General features: G+C 39.2%; 1 protein-coding gene across 8 annotated transcripts in view; it reads left to right on the top strand.

Moving 5' to 3' along the window:
* LOC5579960 (dedicator of cytokinesis protein 1) overlaps positions 1-19,317 on the top strand; it is a 143,387-nt gene that overhangs the window by 104,225 nt on the left and 19,845 nt on the right. For all 8 annotated transcript variants that reach the window (XM_021838353.1, XM_021838355.1, XM_021838354.1 and 5 more), the window contains exons 4-5: positions 6,667-8,285; positions 8,342-8,873. In XM_021838353.1, coding sequence (XP_021694045.1) covers positions 6,667-8,285; positions 8,342-8,873 — 2,151 coding nt within the window. The remainder of the gene's footprint in view (positions 1-6,666; positions 8,286-8,341; positions 8,874-19,317) is intronic.

A 19,317-nucleotide genomic window follows, 5' to 3' on the forward strand; every position in this document is an offset into this window, starting at 1 on the left:
AATATTTTTGAACCAAATTTTGACACACACACTCAATCTGTTGGTAAAAATAACTGGGTTTTTGAACTACCGAAAAAGTCAGTGAACTAAAAATAAATGTCAGAAATCGAAAAACAGTGATTTTTTACTGAAATTTTGCAGAGAGGTTTCTTTTTATATCATATATCGACAAAAAATAAAACATGGTGAAATTTGCTTTTCAATTACTCGTGGCGACAGTGTTCATTTTACTGACTTTTTCGGTAGTTCCAAAACCCAGTAAAGTAATTTAATCTAAGTGTGCAAGAAGCGGATATCCTTCTTATTTTAGGGCTTGGTCAGAAGTTTGGATTAGCCACCTGGTTCCGGAGTTATTCCGGAATCGAAATAGGTGTTTCAAACTGGCCAATTTAAAAAAGTGGATTCGCTATGTGAATTCAGCTAAGTTTTTACAATTATTAGCTCCAAAATGAAGGAGACGGATGTCATGGGTACTACATGACGCGGATCATAATCTCCGGATGTTCCGGGGAACCGGTTCCGCGACCATCATTTGGAAGCGAGTAAACACTATCATGTGACCCACAAAAATTCATGATTTTTCAAATGACTGCATTTTATGTCTAAGCCATTTGACCATTTTTGGACCGGTATCCTGGTTTCCGAGGAATCGGTTACGGGGTCAATTATTCGAAATCAGTAAACATTGTCATGCGATACATCAAACTTCGGTGATTTTGAAATATATACCTTCTATGGATGAGCTGCAATGCCTGAGACCAATATGTCCACTCTGGAACCAATATGTGGGTTAGGAACCGGCTCCGGGGTCAATATTTGGAGGTGACTAAATATGTACTATCATGCATCACATCAAATTTCATTATTTTGCAAATTGAACCTCACAGTTTTTGACTTATTTGGCAGCTTTTAACCTGGTATCCTATCCATAGATCCTTTGGATTCGAGACCAGATTTAAATTCAAGAGAACTTCTGTCTCCATTTGCGCTTAGAAGATTCAGAGCACCAGTCTTCAATTCAGCAGTTATTTGTTGGTGCTGTTTTTCATTAGGTTGAGCTGTTCGGCAAACTTATTTGTGTATCAACGTTTTTCGAACAGGTTTAACTACTTTTGGGTTTTGAGTGGTTCCGTTTCGGAGCTACATTCACTTTCAACTCGTTGTAGAATCCCTGCAATTCGATCTTCAACAGTGTTGACGTCTAATTCCGATCCAGATCAAAGATCTACGGGATATTGCTTTTCCAGCGTGGGAGTGAACTTCTTAGTAGGAGTTTTAATATGTTTCGTTTCTTCCATTTTCAGCATGGCTTCTCTCAACTCGTGACATTTTATGTAGTCTATCGAATCTTGCGATATTCTTAGCGGTCTAGCAATGAAACAGCTTACACTGGATTCATAATCCAAAAAACCTTTACCACGAGGAGTACTCGAGTCTTGATGAACTGGGCTGACGACTTGAACCAGTATCCGAACCACGGGATCCCTCTATCGAAAGTCGCAGTTCGGAAGCTTGCTTTCCGTCTGTTTCATCAGGCATGTGCTTGGGTTCTTCTTTAGTTGGAGATTTGTGCTTCTTTCTTTTTTCAGGATCGCTTATATCCTCGAAAGCTGCTTGGCATTCGATTTTTCGACCACTTGTTCCATCTGTTTCCGTGCATTCTTCACTGCCCATAGTAACCCATGAAGCAGTTCCATCACTTTGACTTCTCTCCAAGTTAAACTTTCGCATGATCTCCTTCTTAGCTGGATGTTCTACCACCTCTTGTTCTTCCTCAAGTTCCTCTTCGATGGATGACTCCTCGTATTCTATTTTAGGGATACGACATAGAAAATAAGAATCCTTCTGGTCTCCTATTTCACTTACCTCAGTCAACGATTGACTCCCTACTTTGCCAAGTCCTCCGGTGACCTCATCCGGGACTCGTTGGGACTGTGAACAGCGCGCTCTATAGCGGAGCTGGAACGTCCACCTTAGCTACTTCTTGTTTTCTCGTATGAGTATGGCCTTCGGAATCTGGTGAAGTCGTGTCCCCGTAGTTGTCAATGTAGTTTTGGTCGAGGCTTCGTGTTTATATTCAATATCTAAGTATTGCGATTCCTTTTTTTTCCAAGCTCTTTTTTTTTCATTTTATTATGTACAACTGAACCCTCGATTAAGCTCTTAAGCTGCTTAAGCTCTTGACTCTTTGACAGCTTTGTTGGAGATTTTAATACAATACTTCTGCTATCATCAGTGATTCCTTGTTCCGAACAATCCGAGTAATCATCAAACGACTTGCCACGATCATCGAAGCTAGGACTGGCTTTACCCAGTTTTTCAACACTTTTTTCAATCCTCAAAACTACGACTAATCTTTGCCAAAGAACTATCCAGTTTTCAGGTTTAGATTTTACTTCTGCATCAATGATGCATTTATCACCTTTAGTATTTTCTTCCCAATCGTTTCAATTTCATTTTCTCCAGTGATTTGAATTTTTCCTTTCCGTTCGATTTGTTTTTCCTAATTTTCTTGACGCTTGGTTCGAAGAATGTCGTTCAGAGAGGCCTTCTTTACTTCATCCGAGGCTCGTCGCTTCGGTTGAGGTATTTTCCCCGACCCTTTTGGGCTTGTTGATTTGCACTTCTGTTTTACAGCTGTCTGATCACCAGTTGCTGGTCCTTCGCTGAGATTCAGACGAGCATGAGCGAACAAAATTGACGCATGTCGCCGAGTCGATCAATCAGTTTTGTTCGAGATGGAGACAGCTTGGATTCACTCTTTGGTATTGGCAAAGCTTGAAAATCTTCTTTGAACTTTTTACTCAGTTCCTTCTTCAAGGTTCTCGCAAACCGCAAGTTATCTTCGCGGATTGTTTTGTACACTTCATCGTCTGTGCGGTGAAGTTCGGTGGTTTCGATTATCGGCGACGGAACCTTCTTCGTCATGTGGTATGCTCTAGTCGATTCCTCCTTGTTTCATCTTCCGAGCTTGGAATTGAGAAGGAGCTTCAGAGATTAGTCTAGTTCCCGTATTGGACCGACTTTCAAGTTCCGCCAGTTTCTTACACTGCGGTGGAGAACCCTCAATCTCTGTGGAACTTATTGTTTGTCCCCGGGCCCAAACATTCGTCATCTTGCTGGATTCATGTTTCAAGATAGGCTCGATTTCTTTTCTGGATTGTGGCGGTGAAAATTCTAGTTTAGTTGGCATGGCCTCTGTAGGAGAGCAGTAGGCCATGAAAAAGAACGACAGAAAAAAATAATTACTTGTCAAACCGCGTGTTAGATCAGTTTAATAAAGCGAAAACGTCCTAATTATAAACCGTTCAAATAGTAATTTCATCCTGCATTGCGGAGATTTCTCGAAGAAAAAGGAAGAAGTGTACCGTCGGATTGTTTCCGACCATTTGCAGGTGAGCTAAACTATCAAAGCGATTCCGTGCCAGCCTCTGTGCAGAAGCAAGAAGAGCTCCCGAGAAGACGTTCCTTCACATTTGGTCCTTCTCCGTTTCCCAGGTGAGCCCGTCCCTGTCGGTGAATCTGCAGCATCTGTTGAACCGAATACGTCGTCCTAATCTAGACTTTCATCGTCAGAGGAGAAGGACGTTATTCGAGTTTTGGCATTTTTCTTCTTTTCGTCTGCACTGGAGCCATCCCGGTTTGGCAACACGTATTGGAACGGTCAACTCTATATTTTTCTTCTCGATCTCATATGCAGGGTGGCCACTGAACCGGGAAAAACGGGAAAAGCGGGAAAAAGACGGGAGTTTGAATCCATCGGGAAAAAGACGGGAAAAATCGGGAATTTGAGATGGTCACCGGGAAAATCATGTTGAACTAACATTTTCAAGCTTTAATCTACAAACCACTAAAAATAAGTTATAGAGAGTTGATATGGTTTATGATAAGCATCTGTTATCTTGGCCAAATAACATTAAACCATCAATGATTCAATTGCTTGTAGAAATACTCTACTTTGCTACACTTACCTTCATAAAAAAATCAAATTGATTGGCAATGTTTCGAAATATTTTATGATTTTTTTCTTTTAAGCTAAGTATGCTGTTCAGCTCAAGAAAAGTAAAAATTTCTGCGGAAAGAAATGGTCAAGAAATTTTCTACTGTGAGTCCCATTTAAATTGACATTTCTTTTCAACTGCGCACTGCGATCAAAGAAAAATGCTTTTCTTGAGCATTTCTTGAAAAAAATTTCCCACGCATCGAGATAGGCGATTACTTTTCTGTTGAAGTGCATACTTCGCTTTACTACTTACTACTTACTAAATTATCTGACTCAAAGTTTTAAAACTTCTTGCAGAAGGTTAAAGCACTCAAACATATTGGATTCATATTTCTCTTCAGTTACTGAATAATAAATCAATAAAACCGAATATTCTTGTAAACAATGCTTCATTTCTAAGAGTTTCTAATGTATCATTAGTTATCTAATCGACTAAAAATTGAATAAGTAAGGTGAGATACATCCTTCATCATGTGCGGGTTTGTTTAATCCTCATCTTAAATTTATTTTCTTTAGTGAACTTTTAATGTTTATGAAGAAAAAAAATCGAAAGATCAGAAATTGAAATACTTTTAAATAGGATAATAAGATGCACGAAGAAGGCATATCTATATAAACGAAAATGGAATAGTGTTTGTATGTCACAAGTTGGCTTGAGAACGGGACGTCCGATTTTAACAATTCTTTCACTTTTGGTTTCTCCACAGGCTCCGACGTGTTTGTGTGGAATAATCTTTTTGAAAAACCTCCGAGAAAGTTAAGAAAACGGAAAATTTGACATAAGCTTCGGGATTTTTGTTTACTGGGCAATATAGGCTTGGTAGCTTTCAAAACAAACCCCTGTCGAAGTGAATCAAAAGTGCCAAGAGTAGAAGCAAAGGGAAATATCGCTGAAATGCTTGAATTATTTTTTTAGTATATTCAATAAAAAATCCGACCCTTCTGCGTTTGGGCCCCTCAATTAAAAACCGGGAAAATTCTAAAAATCATACCGGGAAAAAAGCGGGAATTTCAAAATGGATATTTGGTGGCCACCCTGCATATGGAAGCTCAACAGGCTTTGGCTCAAGCTTCTTATGTTGATTGCCATCGGTTCGGGAGCTCGTTGCCGAGTCGCTTTCAATCTGGCTGAGCTTGTTGTTCAGCTGTTCCATTCAAGAAGAAGAGGATCCATTTTCTTGGTAATGTCACGTTTCGGGCTGGTAAGCTGAATGGTTTGGGATGACTTGTCGACCTCCAGCGATACGGCGGGATCTACTTTTGATAAGTCGATGTTCTGCGTAAACAGAAGAAGAAGCTCTTGGGAACCTCGAACCCCTTCAGGGCTAGCTCAACGGTTGGGATGTTCATATCTTACGTTTGGGGCAGTTCAACATGACTGCCATGAGACTTGCACAACGGTGGAGCACTGGGGATCTGCTTGTAGAGGTTCTCCTCTTCGCTCTCCTAAGCGAGGTCGATTGGCCAGCGAATTGGGTCTGATGAAAATATTTCTATAGAATTCCGAATTATGACCAAATTTTAGAGCCCCTCAAAAATCTCGACAAACATATTCAGCCATTCCATGAAAAACCGATCTAGTGGGTCACCGAATCCCGTGAAAATTTGCTATTTTGTTCCTTATCCGAAATAAGGATACACGTGTTTTTGGATTTTTTGATTAGGGTGACCATTTCCGAAATAGTGTTACCAAAAAAATCGCAATTTCGCAAAATTTTTATTTAAAAGAAAAAAAAAACTTTTGAACTGCTTGACCGATTTTCAATTTTCTTGGACGAAATGAAAGCTAAAAATTTTGACTTTTCAAGAAAATATAAAATTTTACAAAAATTGTTTTTTTACATGAAAAAAAAAAACAAAAAAAATCCGAGGACTTCGGGATAAAAAGGGCTATTTCTGTTCTCATTTTTTCTTGAAAGTTCAGAAAATTTTACGTTTACTGTCATATTTTCAGCAATGTATGTTTTTTTAGTTTTTGAGATATATTTTTTTGAAAATAAAAAATCAGTCATTTTTTATCGGCACACACTGTAGGTCTCAGCGCATTAGATTTTTTTTATTTAAAAAAAAATCATAACTTTTGAACAGCTCAACCATTTTTCAATCTTTTTTATGGAATGAAAGCTTAAGATTTCAACTTTTCAGAAAAAATATAAAACTCTGAACAGAATTTTTTTTACATTAAAAAATATAAAAATTTCCCAAAAAACTAGACATTTTTATATTTTTTCATGTAAATCTACAGCAGTAGATTCTGTAAGAATCATGCCCAAGAATACAATACAATTATTGATAATGATTCTTTTAGAATCCTGTCCAAAATTTTGTGAAAAATGTTTGTAATAGTAGAAATTCATTTTTTTTCTACTAATTAGAGGAAAATAGGCTTTTACATTACGGATATAAAAATGTTTTTTTTATTCAAATGAGCAGTGATTTGTATATACCTAATCCTATACATATTCAGATAATACTGAAGACATGATACATCTATTGTTCTCGAGTTAAGAACATAGAATCTACAATTATAACAGTAGATCTATTTCAACAACAAGTGTAGGCTACATAATCAAGTTTCTTTCAAATCTTAGGGACATCAGCTCAGTTCCTTTGTATCCTCCACTAAGTTAGTGGCTTTCAACGAATTTTCCATACCTTTCCAGACGTCAACCACCAAGAACCGCAACGTGGAAACGATGAACCGCCACTCGCACAACCTGCTCCTATCCGTGCACAACTTTGTGTGTCGCCTGTGCGAGGACACCGAAATCTTGTTCACGCTGTACGACGGCGAAGAGATGCGAGCCATCACCGAGAACTACGTGGTCAAGTGGAGTCGCCAGGGCGTGGCGGCCGACCTCGATCAGTTCAACAACATCAAAGTGCTGTTCACGGATCTGAGTGGGAACGATTTGAGTCGGAACAAGATCTACCTGGTGGCCTACGTGGTCCGGATAGGGGCCATGGAAGGCAAGGATACCGACACTCGAAGAAGCAGCATGGCCAACTCGTCCAATACGGGCAGTCTGAAGAACAAGAGTCAATTGACCAACCAGATGAGCACTCCGGCTAGTCCGGGTCCGGGCGGATCGGCATCGGCTGCAGCTTCTAGTCACGAGCAGCAGATGAGACGACCGTTCGGAGTGGCGTCTCTGGATTTGTTACCCATCATCAAGAGGACGGAGGATTTCAAGAGTGATTCCCAGTTGAAGATGCCATTTATTCCCTGTGAGAAAGAGTCGTTGGAGAGTACTTTGAGGAAGCTTGTCGGCAACAAGGATCTGGCGGATAAGAGTGACGCAGCGATCTGGATTAGCGTGGATATCCTACACGGGGATATCAAACAGGTGAAGGAGGAATACCCACACTTGGTGCTGGGTAATGTGGCATTCGCGCGAAAGATGGGATTCCCGGAGGTGATCTTCCCCGGAGATGTTCGAAACGATCTTTACCTAACACTAGTCGGAGGGGAGTTTCCCAAGGGCTCCAAGAGCAGTGATAAGAACATAGAAGTGACTGCGATGGTTTGCAACAAGGAAGGGGTGGCGATCCCCGGGGTGATCACCTATGGCGGCGGGGGATTTGCTCTGAACGAGTACAAATCGGTGATCTACTATCATGACGATAAGCCAAAGTGGAACGAGACGTTCAAGATCGATGTGCCAATAGAGGAGTTCAAGCAGTGCCATTTGCGGTTCACCTTCAAGCACCGGAGTTCCAATGAGGCCAAAGATCGCAGCGAGAAGCCTTTTGGGCTGGCGTACGTGCGGCTGATGAACGACGATGGAACCACGCTGCAGCACAAACGCCATCAGTTGGCGCTGTACAAGATCGATCACAAGAAGTTCGATCAGGACACGCAGTACAACTACCTGCAGCTGCCGGCATTGCCGGTAGAATCGAACCTGAAACCGTCGATCAGTGGGTTTAGCTTGGCGAAGGGCAACTTCACCATCGAGACGAATCTGTGCAGCACGAAGCTGACGCAAAACGTGGATATTCTGGGTTTGCTGAATTGGTCGTCGCGGAAGGAGAAGATGGAGGAATCGCTGAACGCGCTGATGAACGTCAAGGGCGAGGAGGTGGTCAAGTTTCTACAGGACATTCTGGACGCGTTGTTCAACATACTGGTGCTGAATGAGGACGCGGCCAAGTACGACAACCTGGTGTTCAAGTGTTTGCTGCGGTTGATCGAAATCGTGTACGATCTCAAATACCAGCACTTCCAGTCGGTGCTGGATCTCTACATCAACGAAAGCTTCTCGGCGACGTTGGCCTATGAGTGAGTATTAGTTGGTAGGTCGGGTGATATCACTTAATTGCTATTTTCGATTTCAGAAAGCTGATCAACGTGGTTCAGACGCACATCAAGAACGCGATCAACAACGTCAGCAGTGATCGGTCGAGCTCGATCAGCATCTACGCCGTCAACGAGAACGACGAAACGCTCTACCGCACCACCAAGTACCTGCAGTACATCATGAAGTTCATCATACGATCGCGCATTTTGTTCGCCGATCTGAACCAGGGAAAAGATCGCGAGCTGTTCGAAACCATGCTGGAAGATCTGCTGGAGTCGTTCACCGAGTTGATCAAGTACCAGAACGATCTGCTGAAGTCGCAAGGGGCGCTGCTGAAGTATCTGCACATCATCGCGTCCGATCTGATGCAGGTGTACGATCCGATCAAGCTGAGTCAGCGAATCGTGGACATCATCACGAACGTCCCGACCGGACGGCTGAATCAGTCCAAGATGACCTGCATCAAGGATGTGGTCGACTCCAAGCTGTTCAAGTTGCCCCAGTGTCGAGCTATTCTGCTGCCGGTGTTCTGCCGGCAGATCAAGGACAAACTCGAGAGCAAGGAAGAGGTAAGTTTTGCGGGTTCTATTTATATGTTTAAAAGAAGATTGCTGCATGAAACTCAATGTGTTCGTGATCGTGTTCATGTGTTTGTCATACCTTTTAATTGCGCGTTGCACTGAAGTCGAGTCGGACCCTCCAAAAAAAAAAAATAAGCACAAACGTTTGCATCCCGCCTTTCAAATTGTGTGTTTCGTTGTTAAGCAAATTACTTTGGTTCTTTCTGTTTGTCCCAATAAGGCAAAATATATTCATGATTTTTGTTTGTTTGTCTGTTTGTGTATGCTTGCTGTCTTGCCGCCTGTGTCGTTCGTTCTTCTCCTGTATGCCTGCGCCCTTCGACTTCCATCTATCTTACAAACTGTGTGTTACAATACTTTCATTATGCATTTATCATTCGCGTAATACATCGCTACCACCATCATCAACACCCACCGAAAAGAGATCATTATCCTCTTGGAAGCACCGCATTCACACCGCGCCCATATGCAAACAAGGAAGTAGTTCACACCTTCCGGAGGCCGGGAGCTCGTTGTTCTAGTTGAGGTAGTTACCATCTGTTCCTTGTGTCGTATAGTCCCCGTGGAAGCAGAATGTACATATCGTAGTGCCGTTTTTTTGTTACATAACCTTATCATCTGCCCTTTTAATGTGGTCGTTATCCATTCCATTCTCATACATCATAACATTTCATTGAATCATATTGTTTATCTAACAACATTGTTACAATCACATAGTTTTACAAATTCGTACAATGCTTTAACTGGTTCTGATCGACTCATGTTTTAAAATTCTCCATCATTAATTGAATTTAGAACCAGTCAGAGTAGTGGGCTATTCAGAGTAGTGGAGATATGAGAAGTAATATTCGAAATTTCGTCATTCGGGGCAATGTTATTGAATCGTGAAACTTAAGTCATTCATCCGGCTCAGTTTCTTCTCGAAATTCTCATCAGAATCGTCTCCGGATTCTTATCAGAATTCTTTCTGGATTTTCAATCAGTGAATCAAATTGTCATCAAAACAGATGAAAAACAAACAACAAAGCAAGATCGCTCACAACCGTTTGTCCCAACTGTTGCGGATAAGGATACAATCAAATGCAAAATTGTCATGACAATCACAGAGCGCAACATTGTTGCAGCGTTTTCAACTCGCAAATAATCAGTTATTTTAAACACAAACCCAAATTTGTTTTATGGATGCTGCTCGATAATGTGTCAATCTTTTCCAACACGGAGAAAGCTCTCGAAGATTGCAATGCAAAGCCCAGAAAATCGCTGCGCAAGTAGTGATCGATCATTGTCATATTCTGTTCAAGTAATGATAAACTGATGTTGCAAATCGAAATTGTTGCAACAAGAATAGGAGATGACAATGTCTTTGTTGCTGCGTATTGGGTGACAATTGATTCACTGTTTTCAATATAATCGCTTCAGGATTCTCATCCTTAGAATCCTTCCAGCATTGTCATCAGTATGCTGCCAGGATTCTCATCAATATCGTTCCAGGATTTGTATTCAAATCCTTCATCATCATAATCGTTGAAGGATTGTCATCAAAACCATCCAGAATTTCAGAATCCTTTTAGATTTCTCATCAAATTTCTTATTAGGATTCTCCTCAGATTTATTTCAGGGTTCTAAGGTTATTTACAGCGTCATCTCCAGATTTTCATCAGAATACTCTCATATTTCTCATCAGAATCGTCTCGGGATCATCAGAATCTTTCCAGGATTCTCATCGCAATCCTTTCAAAATTTTCATCAGAATCCTTTAGAAAATTGTCAGGATTCTCATAAAAATCCATCCATACAGTATCCTTACAAAAGTCTCATCGAAAACCTTCTAGGAATATCATCAGATATCAGGAATTTCATTATTATCCTTCCTGAATTCTCATTGCGGTTCTTCTAGGATTGTAATCAGAATACCTCCATGATTCTCTTAAGAATCGTTCCAGAATTCTCATCCGAATGCTTCTATTATTGAAGGAATCTTTCCAGTATTATACCTAGAAACCTTCCAGGGCTCTCTTCATAGACAAGACCATTCGAGTTTCTCATCAGAAACCTTCCATAATTTTCCAAGTATCCTTTCAGTATTAGGAATTAAAAAAAAAAAACAAAACATTGATGTTCCGAAATCAAGATGTGGAATTTTGTAGATGGATTGTATGAAAACTTCCATGGGAAATTTTTCAATGAATTTCTCCATAGAAGGAATCTCTGGAGTGACGATATTCTTATAAAAAATCTTGGTTGAAATGCTGAAGAAAAACTGAATGACAATTCTGGAGGAGATCCTAAGAAATCGGTGTAGGCATCTTTGGAGAAATTATTGCTTGAGTTCTTAAAGATGCCTTTAATGGAAATCTCGAAATATCGATGGAACAATCACTGGATGCATATTTGAACGATATTCTTGACAAATTTGTGAACGAAGCCATATTCAACTAGGCTCTTGGAGGAATTCTTTACCCAGTTAAAGTATTAACTGTAAAGGTTGAATTTCGGAGTAATGCCTGTAGAAAACTTTGGTCAAATACGAAGAAATTTCTAAAAAAAAGCATACATACATATCTTATAAGGAGCAGTTCATACAAGAATGTCTGGTTGGATTATTTGAAAACTCCGATCTCATGATTCCTGTTTAAATAATTTTCGTTTTCTTGGTCCCTCTATGGTCTCTCTTGATTCCCGATCGGTCTCTTTTTAGTCTCTTTTTCAAGCATTGTTGAGAACGAGAGCGATGGGCACCGATCTTACAGCAGGACAAATAGAATCACGGCGATACTTATCTGTCACATGCTAAAAAGCTATCATTAATTCATTTGTACAAATACAAATTTGTTATACTTGAAGCTAAATAGGTACTCACAACTTCGGTATTTTCCCGTATTAGAGTATAAGTCTAACACTTCCGTGCTGCATTTTGTTCTCGTTCGTACAATTTTATGAGTTACCCTATTCTACAGCAAATATAAGCATCACAGATAAACATAGAGAATCTAGTACAACATGAGTTTAGAACAACGCATCTAGTACACTGCCCATAACTGCATAACAGTCACATTCGACATTTTTGACAAATTGGAGTTAATACCATGGAGAGTTATCAAATGATAACTTACTGAAATTTGTGAGTTTGTTCTAGAAAATTCGAAAAAAAAAAACAAGTTGTTTTGTCACATTGGCAATTGTAACCGCATAACAGTCACATTGAGATTATACATGAGCCACATAATATAGTAGCAATGAAATTCCCATCAGAATTATTTTCTGACTATTCACCCAGCATGTGATATGAGTTGTACAAAATTTCAGCCTTGAAGAACCAGTTTTCAGCTCTTGGTAATTTTAAGAAATTTTAGTTTCCTCCCATACTGCCATAAAACGCAAACTTGGTATTCCATTTACTCAATGCCTACTTTTGTCGAATGTTACAAATATGCAGTTATGGGCAGTACAACATCACATTGACAAGTGAACAGGGAATACAAGTGCATATTGTATTCTCATGTAACAAGCCTAATGCCTCTCAAGGTCAACGCATTTAGTCGCTATTATTCAACCAAAAACTGTCAATATCCAGCTTTTTACGCTAGCACGCCATAAATTTTGAATCACCCCTCTCTGACATTTCTTGCCTCTGACACTATGGACCGATGCACGAGTTCGCGAATTTGACGTGTAAGCGGTGCCGAATTCACTCGTTGCTATGGTCACGTAAATAACACGGCACCGCTCAAACGTCAAATAGTGAACCCATAATATTTTATAGTTGGATCATAGCAATCTTTGGAGTTGAGCAAATTTTCATTTTGACTCAAAACAAATATTTTCATTCGTGTATCCAGGAGACCAAAACTAAAAAATACTTCAGATGTTGTATTCTTTTCATGGCGGCATCCACAAATTACGTAACGCTCTAGAGGGAGGGGAGAGTAGAAGCGTTACGAATCATACAAAAATTTGAATTTTTTCATACGAAAAGCGTTACGGAGGGGGGGGGAGGCAATCAAAAATTTCCAATTTTAGCGTTACGTAATAAATGGATGCTGCCTATTTTGCTGTTTGTAATAATGCTTATTTATTTTAGGTGGATGAAACTAAATTGTAGCTAAATTCACAAACTGAATAGGAATTTAAAATTACAAAATATGAAGTCCCATCTGAACCTAGATGTATGCCAGTGATTTGACAAAATAGGCTTTCTTGAGCGAGCCTATCAAAAGCGATGTGGGGTTAGGTCCGTGGTCACCAAAGTGTGGCCCGTATGTGATGACTGTATCTCTCAAGTCTGATAATTTTTCGTAATTTTTGTCTTCGGGATGCTGTTCTACTCCCAAAGTTATGAAGAACACGAAACTAAATTATTACGAGAACAATACGCTATTTATATATATCTATATAAATAAAAATGGAATGGTGTTTGTATGTCACGAAATGGCTTACGAACGGGTCAACGGATTGGAAAGATTCTTTCTCAGTTTTGTTCGTCAGGGGTTCCGACGTGTTCGTGTGTATAAAAATCCCAGGATATTCGCCGGGAAAGTTGAAAAAATCGAGCGCGAACGAAACTGTCATTTTATATGGGACGATCAAAAGCGTTTTTCAACAGCCTACTTGATGGCAAGACGAAATTTGCCGGGACCACTAGTCAGAAATAAATATGGTTGAACAAACAGGACTGAGGTTAGGTCATTTGACAAAGGAGATTAAGGTCCAGTGGATGTAATGTACGCCCGCTTCGCATGGACCTCAGAAATTGGTAATGCAAGGGAGAAGTATATTTTCATACAAGGGTAGTTCATTAGCGAAGGTAGCTAGCTTCTATTCAAAGCTCTGAGTTAGTTGTGGTCTCTAGTGAATTATAGAAAAATGGTTGATGTAAGTATAACAAAATGAATATAAAGATGTTGTAGCTGCATTACAAATCAGGTGAAAATTATTGACACTTCAATCAACAAAATAAAATCATTGCCTACTAAGACTTCGCTATAAAATCTGTACACAAGGAGTGTCAAAATCAAATCACCCCTTGTCGTTTATGGCCAGCGTAAAAAGCTGGATATCTTGCTCGAAGCAACATTTTTATACATCCCAGGTAACAAGTAAGTCGTATATTGGGCCAAAATGTTGATTTACGGCTTATATAATGCCAAAAATCCCAAATATGAGCCGTATATAAGGGATTGGGCTCGATATACGGCTTATGGTTACCTGCGATGAGCTTTTACGTTACATTTTCTATGAAGTTTGCAAATGAGGACATGGGCATTCTATACCAAATAATCTATTTAAATGACAAATCTCAAATGGGGTGATGACTCATCACTGATCACTGGTGAGCTTATTCATGTCTTACTAAGCTGCCATTCGGTTACATCTTTTGGTGCATCAGAAGACTGGCTCCAGAGTCATGTCCAAGGATTCTTAGAGGAGTCCAGGTGCACTCCACGGGGCAATATAAGGTTGAGAAACGCTAAAACCAAGGGCATCTCGCATTCTCAATTATACCTGTCCTACGATATTAATCAAATATATTTTGGCAAATTTATAATCTAAGTAAAAAAATCAATTATTGAAATCAACTATTTAAACTATTCCCTATTAGGTAGATCATGAAATTCTTTTCGTAGAACAAGTAGATTTGAGGCTAGGGAATCGCCCAACCGGCCCGACCCCGGGAACCTCGAAGAACTTGCGTAAAATTATTTCGATGTTCAAACTAGTTCTAAGGCCAGGAAAATCACTGGAACAGCTTGTAATCTTTGGAATCTCTAAATAACCCTAGAAAATTCAAAATACCTTTGGGAGCCTTTATAATTTCAAGGATGTCCTTTGAGAACTCCTTCCGATACCGTTGAGAACCCATCAGATTCCCTTGCCCACTCCAGAGAACCTCTGTGTACTGCTTGGAATCCTCTGAGATCTTCCAAATCTCGCTTAAGAACTCCTTAAAAATATTGTGAGATCCTCCTTGAGAATTCCCAGGAAACGCTTGAGAACATCCTAGGAATCACTTGGAGCTTCTACAACTGTATTAGGAACCCCTGAGAATTCCTTGGGATCACCTAGCGTACCTCTGACAACGCTTTTGGAAACCTTAGGCATCCCGCTTCGGGAACCCTTTGGATACCTATTGGGATCCTTTAAGAACGATTTGAAAAACCCTCCTAATAATCTTTTGACATCAGCATTCAAAGGGCAAAATCTCGCTTCACAAACTAATTCAAGCTATGGATCCCACTTTTAGTTCATAGGTGCCTGAAGTATCTTCAGTTCCATGTAATGTTTCCTGAACTCCACTCCTAATTTTGGTTGAGAGATGTTAACTTTAAGATATTTAATCCCGAAACACCGCCAGAATTCCTTAAAATTTCTTAAGGAACTGTTACTGGAATTTCAGTTGGGATTTCTCTGAGAAATATTTCAGGAATTCCTGCGTAACTGAATTTTTTTTTCAAGAAATTACTAAGTTTGCTAAGAATTCCTCTAGGGATCGCTCATGGTTTGTTGCTGTGGTTCCTCCAAAAATTCCACTAGAGATTTGTTCGAAAATTCATCCAGGATTCATATTCTAAAAAATTAAAATAATTTGTATTTTTCGGTAGAAACTTATACCCCTTTATCCCCCTTATCTGATAATCCTTGAAAACCTATAGAAATTTCCATGTAACGCTTCGAAATCTCCAGAGTTTTATTTGAACCGCTTCGATACCCCCACAAGGATTCCCAAATCACGTTACTTATTTTACAAGAGGTAAGAAAAGAGTGAAATACGCTGGGAAACCATTCTTGGCCATTCTTAGCCCCTGAGAACTTCTCAGAAATCTCTGAGAATTCTTTGAGAGTCTCTGAAAACTCACAGGAATCCCCTTAGAACCCCATTGATAACTTATTTGGAGATACTTAAAAAATCGTAGAGAAACTCTTATAGAATTTCTCGAGAAACGCTTTGCATTTCCCTGGTAATGCTTAGGGAGCCTCTTAGTCCTCTTGGGTACATTTTGAGTGCTAACTCGTATAGGCCTCGGTGAAAGCAAAAATACTAAAACCCTCACCCACCGCCCAGCGAATACTTAATCGATCAAATATTTTTTTGTCATTATACTCGTACACAAATCTAGTTTCTAAAAGTGGCCAGAAGAACTCGGGGATATTCCGGTAGCCGGAATTATTCCGGTGGGTCACTGGGTCAGGTCGGGTAAAAAGAGCTATTTTTTGGGACAGTAAGTATTTATATTAAATTTTAGGCGTCCCGGAAAATGGTCATTTGTAGGGTCAATCAAATGCAGGATACATGGTAATCTATTTCAATCGTTTCTAAAAGGTGGCCACATTATAGCCGATTCCGGAAACTATCAGCGACTTGAAATTTGCCTACCTCCAGGGGCCCAAAACAATAGCACCCTTCTCACCTAACCTGTGCCAGTGACCCACCGGAATAACTTCGGTTACAGGAATATTTCTAAGATCCTTTGGCCACTTTTAGAAACTATATATTTGTACGAGCTTACTGACAAAACATAATTCAAATCCGTCAAGTATTCGCTGATCGGTGACAGTTTTAGTTTTTTTTTTTTCACTCAGGTCTATACGGGTTAATTGGATATCTCTAAACATGTATAAGGATCCTCAATTTCGCGAAATTCTTATAAGGGTAAGACCGTTCAATACTGAATAATGCGTTAAAATGAGATATCTATATGGGCAGTTCCTATATTAACTGGTGGTCAAAAATATATTTGTTATCTCATGTCAAATATTTGAGTTTGTTGATAAAAATTTTATTTTTGTTCGCAATAGCAAGTTTTCGATACAATCTTTTGAAAAGGGCCTGCATATTAGTCACATTCGACATTTTTGACAATTTCTAGTTAATACCGTGGAGAGTCATCAAATGATGTATACTTTCGATCAACTTACTAAAATCTGTGATTTTGTTCTAGAAAATTCGAAAAAAATACCAAGTTGTTTTGTCACATTGGTAATTGTAAATAGTTTCCTATCCTTCAGTTCACATCTTAAGGTACACTTGGAAATGGATTTTAGCATAGGATAACTTTGAGCAAAAAATAATGAGATTTGTGAAGTTTCGATGAAAATACAATTTATTTAGTTCAGTGTAGTCCTCACATTTACCCAAACAAAAGAACGAACTTTTAATACAATATTTTATACTAAGATACCCTATTTTAACAGTGAATAAAGATAAATTTAAAATACTTGCGTTTGCATAGACATAATTATTTTTCTTAAAAACTTTCGACATACTCTATCAATGAAACTCAATGGGGCCAGATAGCCGTAGCGGTAAACGCACAGCTATTCAGCAAGACCAAGCTGAGGGTCATGGGTTCGAATCCCACCGGTCGAGGATCTTTTCGGCTTGAAAATTTTCTCGACTTCCCAGGGCATAGAGTATCTTCGTACCTGCCACACGATATACACATGCAAAAATGGTCATTGGCATAGTAAGCTCTCAGTTAATTACTGTGGAAGTGCTCATAAGAACACTAAGCTGAGAAGCAGGCTCTGTCCCAGTGGGGACGTAACACCAGAAAGAAGAAGAAGAAGAATCAATGAAACTACAAAAGATCTTGCTTTATTATTCCAGGAATACCTTAATAGAAGCGTTTACTATGTAATGATGTACATGAAAAACAGTCAGTTGTCGATTGTTGGCCACCTTATCGCTCATAGTGGAATTGATAAACATCTTTTTAGAGCATTTATGAAGTTTACCGGAAGTCTGAAATGAATAATCTAGAAGTTTTAAAGGGTTTCTGAAGAGATCACAAGGAAGGTTCAAGGGTTACCGAAAGTGCTACCCTTGAAAGCCTCCAAAGTTTTTTGAAGATCCATGAGAACTCCTTTGGATATCTTTGTAAAAAATGGGATCTTGGAAGCTTTTCAGGTGTATTCATTCTTTGAAAACCCACTGGGATACCCACGGTAAATCATTGGAAACTATTGAAAACCATATGGAAACTCATTGAGTATTTTAATAAAAGCTTCTTGCAAAATTTCGGAAGCTCTTGAAAACCGTTAGGGCATTCCAAAGAACGCTTCGGAAAATTTTGTTCAAGTGGGATGGTGGTTCCGTTTACAAGCTGAAAAATCCTAAATATTCCTCTTTCAATTCCGGCTGTCAATTGGGGTAAAATTGAAAAGTCGCCAACTTAAGCCCAGAACCAGTTTTAAGGCTTATCGCGGAAGAATCATTCTTCGCAAAATTACAGGTAATCAATGTGCTTGAAAGAAATTGTTTGCAAGCAGTTATTTGCTACGTGCTACTGCAGTGCACTGTTGGCAATTTAATCAGAAAATTCTGCTAAATTCCCAAAATAGATGTTTGCGAGAAAATTGATTACGCCTTTACCATTGTTTGGTCGTTATATTGTATGATTGTTAACATTTTAGAACCAGCGACACGTTGGGGTAGCAATAAAGAGCCGCCAGTACCACTCTTGGGATATACCAGTCGCCACAGTTTCTATTCTAAAATCGCTATCTTACAATGATTATAATAGCATACAAAACGACGGATATTTGGAAATAAATCCGCCATTTTTCTTGCCCCAGGTATGTTTTTGATAATTTCTGGAATCTCTTCTAAAATTTTTTGACAGCCAACTCGATATCTTTTACAATTCGGAAGAATATCTTATTTACGCAACTGTTTTTGGAAAGTTTGTAGATCGAGGTACATCCATTCAATAATAAAGGGCACTGCGGATCTCAGAGGATTCCAAGGAGTTCCTAGATGCTTCCAAAAGCTATTATGCTATTAAAAATCAGGGGATCCCAAGGTATTTTCAGATGCTTCCGCGGGGATTCAAGGAGGGTTGGCACAGTCTTGCAAACTCCTGGACACCTGGGAACTTCTAGAGATTATTGGAAACGCCCACGGAGCTCTTCACAACTTTTCTTGGAGATCGTCCTGTAGACCCCCAGTAACATGGTTACCCATAAAATTTGTAAAGTTCTCTTTGAGAACGGTTTAGTCTCTAAAAACTCATAGAAATCTTCTTCTCAAACTCTTTGAGGATTTATATAAATTTATTGTGAGTCCCCGGAAACCTTCAGGAAATTTCTAGAAACACTTTGTGAACCTCTGGTGATCTATTGTAAACCTCTGATACCTCTTGGATGTTTACAGAATTTAGAATATCTTGAGTAATTTCTGAGATTTTCATTGGGCAAACACCAAAACGAATATCTGAATTAAATGCAGGTTATAAACAAAACCCTGTTTCACAGGAATGATCCATAAATTCTTTATAAATCAAAGTTTGAAATAAGGACTGTTCATTTTATAAAGTGGACACCTTGTGCATGCTGTATCTTTCTTATTAATCAATGAAATTTCAATCGGTTTTTTGCACATCGTTCGACTAGTATTGTACAATGTTGTGATAATAAAAATTCTCCAAAATAATTA

The sequence above is a fragment of the Aedes aegypti genome, chromosome 1 (genome assembly GCF_002204515.2).
Source record: "Aedes aegypti strain LVP_AGWG chromosome 1, AaegL5.0 Primary Assembly, whole genome shotgun sequence".
Classification (NCBI taxonomy): domain Eukaryota; kingdom Metazoa; phylum Arthropoda; class Insecta; order Diptera; family Culicidae; genus Aedes; species Aedes aegypti.